General features: G+C 39.1%; 1 protein-coding gene across 9 annotated transcripts in view; it reads right to left on the bottom strand.

Annotated features, from left to right (window-relative positions):
* Window positions 1–9,385, bottom strand: part of Pkhd1l1 (PKHD1 like 1) — a 165,167-nt gene that overhangs the window by 110,585 nt on the left and 45,197 nt on the right. For all 9 annotated transcript variants that reach the window (XR_004115089.1, XR_004115088.1, XM_031358649.1 and 6 more), the window contains one exon: window positions 469–616. Coding sequence is in view for 7 of the 9 variants with exons in the window: in XM_031358649.1 (XP_031214509.1) it covers window positions 469–616 (148 nt within the window). In the remaining 2 variants the exon portion in view is untranslated. The remainder of the gene's footprint in view (window positions 1–468; window positions 617–9,385) is intronic.

The raw sequence follows: 9,385 nt of genomic DNA, 5'->3' as shown, positions 1-9,385 counted from the left end.
TTTAAAATACTATTCCAATACAATTTTATATTATTTTAATATCACAACATTTCTGGATAGCACAGTCATGATTTTTCTATCTATACATCATAAAGGCCATAATTTCCATATAGTCATCATTTCAACTACAAGGCCATAGTTTTAACTGCCTTCTGAAAAAGGATTTTTAAGGAATTTGCTATGTTTTCACTGACATTTAAATAAAAACAGCTATAACTGATAACATTGGCTTCAGATGGGTGAGTTCTTTACTAAACTATGAACAAACAGTTCTGAGATGGAAATGCTATTACTGACTTCAATATGGTTCATGTTATTTCATATCGTTTATTTAGGTGTTTGAATGTAAGATAACTCTACACAGCAAATATCAGGAACAATACTATTGAACATTTAGCAAACAATGCATACATGTATACTTGAAAAACTTTGGTATGTCTCTAATAATTCTGAGCACTTCATATATACCTTTCAGGGCATGTCCATAAGCTTGAATATCAAAGCTGCCACGGATAGGTGGAGAAGCTTCTTGAAGTTTTTGAATACGAATCTTTGATTCCCCTGGCCAATTATTTCCTCTGTAAACCATCTCATTCTCTGTCTCTTTTGTGATTATCTAATTTCCAAGATAAATATTGATAGAATGGTTAAACCTAACAGTGGCTAACACAGTTTCTATTTCATCATGTAGGATCCTGTGATACGACATAAATGAGCCTCATATATTCAGGATTCTTCAGGACATTAAGGAGAGCTCCATAAATCAACACAGGCCATGCCTATACAGCTCAGTAATGAGGCCAAGGTCAACCCAGTCATCTGTGCAGCCATCAGCTGGAATCACAGTAATACCTCATTAATTCAGAGCATACCCTCCATCACTCAAGGAACAAATATTTATCAAGCAAGCACTCTGTACAAGGTACAAAGCACACCACTGTGCGGAGGCAAAAACATGAGATGTAATCATCACTATCAAATAGCTAAAACACCTTCTAGAGAATAACTATAAATATATAACCAATAATACAAGGAGTTATAAGGTCAGTAGAGTGACTGCCAAGTCTCATTAAACCATTTTAAAGAATTGAACACTAATCAACAGACAAAAGCAATAAGTGTTATTATTCATAGGTTGTAAGTGTAATAAGGAATATGGTAGTCTTCACTTTCTGGAACTTGGAGTTTTCTGTTAGTCTTGTGGAGTTAAAATTTATAAAAAATAATAAATAAATAAATAGCATAAATGATAGAAAAATGTGTGTGTATATGCTTGTGTGTGTGTGGTGTGTGTATGTGTGTGTGTCTGTACCAGCTTTATCCATGTCAAAGTTTAAAAATAATATAAATCTCTATCAATAGAAAGTGGAAACTTTGCTCTTTTTGTACTATAATATGCAGCAATTCAATAGTATGAACTATCACTAAAGGTAATAAGTGAATCTTGCAATATTGATAAGGAAAACTTGATTAAATTCATGTGAACATTTATGATTCTATTGGATTAAAGTTCAAAACATCTGGAGTCTATAAGTGTGACCCTTGTGAGGATCCCTAGTAATGTAGGATATGATACCCAATCTGAAATGGCCATCTTTTGTAGCCAGGCAAGACTTTCAGTGGTGGCCTGGGATTGGTTTTGGTTGAGTTATTGGGGTTCCCTGGAGATCCCCAAACAAGCTTATGTTAGGACAGAAAGCTTCTCTCTGAAAACTAACAGTGGGGCCCCAATGCCAAGGACAATATTCACAAAGCTCATTGAAAGCAAGGAGGTTCAGTTGGTGCCTATATAGAACCTTTGCCCCTACATTCTAGTCTTGTTGATGTTGGAAGGTGCTTTTCAGAAAACATGGACACAAACCCAGCCAAAAACAACTTCAAAACTACAATCTGTTTTGTCGGTAAGATGTGTTGGCCAAGGGCGGGGCATAATTTGTGGAAGTGACCAGTTTCTGCTTTAACTTGAGGTCCATGTCATAAGAAGGAGCCCAGAGTGGAACGAAACACTACTGATTTATACAAAACGAAATCAGTTTTTTATCCTAGTCATTCTGACTGGTGTGAGGTGGAATCTCAGGGTTGTTTTGATTTGCATTTCCCTGATGACTAAGGATGCTGAACATTTCTTTAGGAAAGGGTGGGGTGGTGAGCCGGGGGAGGGGGGAGGGAACAGGGGATTGTTTAGTTTTTGGTTTTTATTTTATTTTATTTTTCTTATTTTCTTTTCTTTTTCTTTTTTCTTTTGGAGGGGAACCTGGGAAAGGAGATATTGTAAATAAAGAAAACATCTAATAAAAAAAAAAGAAATCAGTGAAATGAGTCCTAATGATAATATGCTCATACACTGGTGCCTTGTCCAGTCATCATTAGGAGGGCTTCCTGTAGCAGAGATGAGAGTGGGTACAAAAACCCACAACAAGACATTAAAGGAAGAGGGAGTCTAAACTGGAGATCTTCATCATGCCCCTCCCTTTAGAGCTCAGGGGAACCCCACAGAAGAGGGGGAGGAAAATTATAACACAGTAGGACAACAAGGCCCACTGAATCAACTAAGTGGTGGCTCATACAGACTTATAGAGTCTGAAGCAGCAAGTACTATGCCTTGATGGGTCTGCACCAGGTTCTCTGCCTATATGTTGTGGCTGTTAGCTTCGTGCTTTTGCGGGACTTCTAATAGTGGAAGCATGTGTGTCTGACTCTTGCCAGGTCTTAGGACTCTTTTTGTCCTATTTGGTTGCCTTGTCCAGCTTCAGTATAAGGACTTTTGCCTTGTCTTATTGACTTGCCTATTGTAATTTGTTGTGCTTGGTTGTTGGCCTTTGAAGGCCTGTTCCTTCAAGAAAAAAAGAAAAAAGGAAGGGGAGTGGATCTAGAGGAGAGGGAAGATGGGGGCAGGGGAGCTGGGAGGAATGGAGGGAGGAGAAACTGGGTGTGATGTGCTGTATGAGAGAAGAATCTATTTTCAGTATAAATCAAGACCATTTATAAGTGCTTCAAATTTTAAATAACTACATAATAGTCTAGCCAAACATGCTCCTAGGACTGGTGAAATGGCTCAGTATGCTGAGTAAGCATGGGGACCGGAGATTGTATCCCAACATCCACATAAAAAAAGATGGACAGATCCTCAAATGCCAGAGACCCCATAGCTATAGAGAATGAGACAGAAAGATAAATGCAGCTTGTTGAACTTAACAAGCTAGGGTTCAGAAAGAGAGACCCTGGACTCGCTGGTTTTGTGTACCAACTTGACACAGGTTGGAGTTATCACAGAGAAGGGACCTTCAGTTGGGAAAGTGCCTCCATGAGATCCAGCTGTGGGGCATTTTCTCAATTAGTGATCAAGGGGGTAAAGCCCCTTGTGGGTGGTACCATCCCTGGGCTGGAAGTCTTGGGTTCTATAAGAGAGCAGGCTGAGCAAGTCAGGGGAAACAAGCCAGTAAGGAACATCCCTCCATGGTCTCTGCATCAGCTCCTGCTTCCTGACCTGCTTGAGTTCCAGTCCTGACTTCCTTCGGTGATCAACAGCAATGTGGAAGTAAGCTGAATAAACCCTTTCCTCCCCAACTTGCTTCTTGGTCATGATATTTGTGTAGGAAAAGAAACCCCGACTAAGACAGATCCTATCTAAAGAATATAAGGTTGAAACTGATAGAGCACAGTACCTTATCCTCTTCTGGTTTCCACTTATGTGCATATTCACACATCACATATACCTATACACCATACCCACACACCCAAATCCCTATACACACACACATACATAAACACACACACACACACACACACACACACACACACACACACACACAGAGAGAGAGAGAGAGAGAGAGAGACAGAGAGACAGAGAGACAGAGAGACAGAGAGACAGAGAGAGAGAGGGAGCATAAACCCAAATCTGGACCTGAATTAACAAATTACAAAATTCTAATAAAAAGTCAACAAAGAATAGCTAAAATACTATTTTAGCTTTAAAATAGATGAAGGGAGATATTTTATACACTAGAGGACTCAACACAATGATGGTTCTATTATTAAAAACAATCTATATATGTAATTCAATTGTTATCAAAGTCTCAGCAGGCATTCTATAGGTACAAAAAAGGTCACAGAATTTCGAACCTAAAATAAAGTGCTTCGATTCAAGAAGTATAACACAAAAGAATCCACTCTATTGAGTGTCCAGGCTTATTATGTAGCCACAGTAACCATAGAGCATGTTGTATTGGTAGAAGAAAATACATAAAAGCAAATGGAACAAAAACCTATACCTGTAAATATAACCACAAAATGTGCTTAAGTAATGCTTTCTCAAGTGCACAGAAATAATCCAATAGAGGAATGACAGTATCCTCCATAACTGTTGCCAGAGTAACTAGAATCATAAGCAAGTATGTACTATCCTAAGACCAACTCTTATTAAAGCTCATCTCAGAGTGTGTGTGGGGGGGTCATAGCACAAGTATGAAATGTAAAGTCTGGAGAGCAAAATCTTAGTTAATATTGTCAGATTTGAACTCAGGAATGCTAGTCATCCAAGGGAAACAATTGTAAGTTGGAATCAAACAAAGTAAGCACTCTCTGGACAACTTTACAATGAAGGCTAAAAGGAAAGTTATGGTCTAGAGGAAAATGTTTGCTGAGACATATATAAAATGTTGAAAAACTTAAAAAGATGAACAATGAACAGTCCAATTAAAAACATGCAACAGCTTTCCCCACCTATCTTCCCTGCTCACTGAGTCATTGGGGGACCCCAAGCCCCATGAGCAGTCTGCTATCCCTGTTGTACCCTCCATTCTCCCAACCCCCAACCATATTCACCAGACCTGCAGATCCTGAACCTTACTGACCTGCTGGTCTAGAACCATACAACCCAAGGATACCCATCACAGGCCTGCCTCACCAGGACCATTAAAGTTAACTCCAAATTTAAATATTATCTATTTACAAATTCAGCTCTACAGAAAATACTAGAAGGAAAATTCCAACCCAAAGAGCATAACAGAACCCAAGAAAACACAGGAAATAAGTAATTCCATACTAGCAAAAACAAGCACACACACACACACAAACACACACACACACACACACACACAAACACAACCAAATATAAAGAAACAGGAATTAACAATCACTGGTCATTGATATTTCTCAACATCCATAAACACATCAACCCCACAAAAAAAAAAAAAAGAAACAGTTTCATAGCATGGATACAACTATACAGGACTCATCATTCTCCTGCATACAAGATCTATACCTCAGCAATAGAGATAGACATTACCTCAGAGCAAAGGGCTGAAAAAAATTTTTCCAAGCAAATGGATCCAAGAAGCAAGCTGGAGTAGCCATTCCAATGCCTAGTAAAATAGACTTTCAACCAAAGTTAATCACGAGAGACAGGGAAGGACACTTTATACTCATAAAAAGAAAAAAAATCTACCAAGACGATATCTCAGTTCTGAACATTGATGCCCCAAACACAGGGCACCCATATTTGTAAAAGAAAAGTTGTTGAGGCTTAAATCACACATAAAATGCCACACATTAATTGTAGAAGACTTTAACATATCCATTCACACAAATTGATACATCATCCAGAAAAAAACTAAACAAAGAAAGAATGAAACTAATAGATATTATGAATCAAATGAACCTAACAGACATCTATAGTATATTTCACGCACACACAAAAGAATATTTTTCTCAGCACCTTATGGATCTTTCTCCAAAATTAACCATAAAGCAAAGCTCAACAGATAAAAGAAAATTGAAATAAGATCATGTATCCTTCCAGACCATTATGGATTAAAGCTGGATTTCAACAACAACAGAAGAAACAGGAAGCCTACACACTCATGGTAATAGAACAACTCTTTACACAACTAAATACTTTCTAGAATTCAATGAAAATGAAGGCATAACATATCCAAAAGTTCATGAAACACAATAAAGGCAGTGCTAAGAGGAAAGTTCATATGACTAAATGCCTCCATAAAGAAATTAGAAAATTCTCATACCAGCCATTTAAAAGAACACCTGAGGTATATAGGGTGGAAGGGACTTGGGAGGAAGAGAGAAGGGGGAGGGGAAAGGGGACAGAATCAGGGATGAGAGCAGACGGAGGTGATATACCGAGAGTCAGGAAATTGAACAGATGTGTGTAGCAATGGGGGATGTGGAACTAGGGGTAGCCACCAGAAAGTCCCAGAAGCTAGGAAAGGAAGAGGCTTCCAGGATCTAACAGGGATGACATTAGTTGAAATACCCAGCAAAGGGGAGAGAGAACCTGTAGAGAACATATCCAGAAGTTAGGCAGGGCTCCTGGGGTTGAGGGATGGGGCCACCCACTCATGTCCAAAGTTTTAACTCAGAATTGCTCCTGTCTGAAGGAAATATAGGGACAAAGAGTGGAGCAGAGACTGAAGGAAAGGTCATCTGCATGGCGCCACCAGGGGATCCATCTCATCTGCAGACACCAAACCCAGACACTATTGCAGATGCCAAGAAGTGCTTATTGACAGGAGTCCAGAATAGCTGTTTCCTCTTGCAGTCAATCATCAGACTGAACATGGGGACCCCAATGGAGGAGTTAGGGCAAGGACTGGAGGAGCTGAATGGGGTTTGCAACAACAATATCAACCAACCATATGCCTCAAAGCTCCCAGAGACTAAACCACTAACCAAAGAGGACCTATGGCTCCAGCTAGATATGTAACAGAGGATGGTCTTATCTGGCATCAATGGGAGGGGAGGCCCTTGGTCCAGTGAAGGTTTAATGCCCCAGTGTAGGGGAATGCTAAGGTAGTGAAGTGGGAATTGGTGTGGGAGCACCCTCAGAGAAGCAGGGGAAGGGGGTTAAGATAGGGGGTTTGCAGAGGGTAAATCAAGAAATGGGATAACAGTTGAAATATAAATAAATAAAATATTCAATAAAAAAATAAAAAAAAAGAACACCTGAAAGCTCTAGAAAAAAAAGGAACCTCCCCTTGAGCTGGATCCCAATTTGGGCTTGTACTGAACCTTCTTTTCCTCAGGCTCCTCTCCATATCCATTCCTGTAATTCTTTCAGGTAGGAACAATTATGGGTCAGAGTTGTGACTGTGGGACAGTAACCTCATTCTTCACTTGATGCCCTGTGTTCCTGGTGGAGGTGGGCTCCATAAGTTCCCTCTCCCTACTCCCTGAGAATCTCTCACCTCCCAGGTCTCTGGTGCATTTTGGAGGATCTCCCTACCCCCAACCTATTTCCTGAGGTTGCCTGTTTCCTTTCTTTCTGCTGGCCCTCAGGGCTTCAGTCCAAGGGGAGATACCAAGGTCTTACACTCTTATTGAGGCTATGGAGTACTCACAAAAAGGGACCTAGCATGACTGCACTACAGAAGACCCAACAAACAACTGAAAGAGTCAGATGCAGATATTTACATCCAACCAATGGACAGAAGCAGCTGACCCCTGTTGTTGAATTAAGGAAGGCTAAGAGAAGTTGAGGAGAAGGGCAATCCTGTAAGAGGACCAGCAGTCTCAATTAATCTGGACTCCCGAGATCTCTCAAACACTGTACCACCAAACAGGCAGTATACACCAGCTGATCTGAGGCCCCCAACACACATACAGTAGAGAACTTCCAGGTCTGTGTTCATTCAGAGATGATGTACCTAACCCTCAAGAGACTGGAGACCCCGGGGAGTTTAAAGGTCAGGTGGGGTTGGGGGTGGGGACATCCATGTGGAGACAGGGGGTGGGGAGGAGGTATGGGATGTGAAACAGTTGGAGGGTGGATGGGTGGCAGAATAAAATATGGAGTGTAAAAAATTAATTAAAATTTAAAAATAAAAAAAAAAGAAAGAAAAAAGAAATAAATGAGAAAGAAAGAAAAAAGAAAGAAAGAGAGAAAGAAAGGAAGAAAGAAAGGAAGGAACCAAGTACATTAAAGAAGAATAGAAGACAGTAAATAATCAAAATCAGGGCTGAATCAATCACAGAAAAAACAACAACAACAAAACAATACAAAATATCAATAAAAACAAGAGCTGTTTCTTTGAGAAAATCAAGGAGATAGACAAACCTTTAGACATTCAAACCAAAAGACAGAATGACAGTATCCAAATAAACAAAATGAGAAATAACAAGGGAGACATAACAACAGACAGTGAGGAAAGTTAAAGAATCATTACGTATTACTTAAAAAGTCTGTACTCAACAAAATTGGAAATTTGTAATGAAATGGATAATTTTCTAGACAGATTTCATGCATCAAAGTTACATCAAGATAAGACAAACTATTTAAACAGCCATATAACCCCTAAGTAAATAGAAACAGTCATCATAAGTCTCCCAACCAAAAGTAGCCAAGGGCCAGACGGTATTTCTGCAGAATTCTACAAGATTTTCAGAAAGAACTAATAGCAATATTCCTCACACTAGTCCACAAAGTAGACAGAAGGAACACTGCCAAACTCATTCTACGAAGCCACAGTCACCTGGATACCTAAACCACACCAGGACACCAGTCCAATACTGTACAATCTATAACTTTCAGTTTGTTTGTTTGTGACAGTGTCTGGCTGTGTACAACTTAAGGGTCTTGAAATCTTGCTTCTCCTATCTCAGCCTCTCTATTAGTAGTATTGTTTATTTCATGTTTTTATACTATACTATGGTTTTTCAGAACAGCTTATATATTTCAAAAGTATTTATATACCCAAAAGAAACATAGACAATTAACTAGGGAGGTGACTTGTAAGAGAACAACAAAGAGTGAAACTGAATGCTTTGCTTGACATTTGTAACTCTTGTATCAAGTTTGAAGAGGAGGACTTTATAAGTTACTCTTTCTCTGAGATGAATGCCTTTCCAAATTATCACAGCCAATGAACCAGATTCTTACCCTCACCTAATGTCTGTGCCACCCTCCAAGCAGAACCATTGTTCATTGAAACAGTTGGTGAATGACTTTATGGATAGACTATCTTAATACACACACCATATCTTAAATGAATGCTGTAGCCTGTTCTCTGTGGGCTAATAATAAAGTCACTCACTCAAGTCAAGTAGCTTTGGTCATAGCAGGAAGTCTGTATCCAAAAATCGTGCCTACAATTTCTTGGTGCAACAGAACTGTCAACTCTCAGCCTAGCTACGATGGAGGTAAAATCCTTTGGTGATGTGAGGGTCATTGAAGAACAGCCTTATATCTTATTACAATGAAATCCAAAGTCTAAAAATTGTTCTTATTTTGGGCTCTTACCAAAGTAAGAGCCAAGATTTTAAACTCTACTAAATACTAAACAAACAAACAAAAAGACTTTATTTATTAATGTTCATTTAAGAAAATACTAATAGTGATGTATTATTTTGAAATATACAGTTAATATGTTTG

This window comes from Mastomys coucha, unplaced genomic scaffold, assembly GCF_008632895.1.
Source record: "Mastomys coucha isolate ucsf_1 unplaced genomic scaffold, UCSF_Mcou_1 pScaffold7, whole genome shotgun sequence".
Classification (NCBI taxonomy): domain Eukaryota; kingdom Metazoa; phylum Chordata; class Mammalia; order Rodentia; family Muridae; genus Mastomys; species Mastomys coucha.
This window is presented reverse-complemented; position numbering and strand designations above follow the sequence as displayed.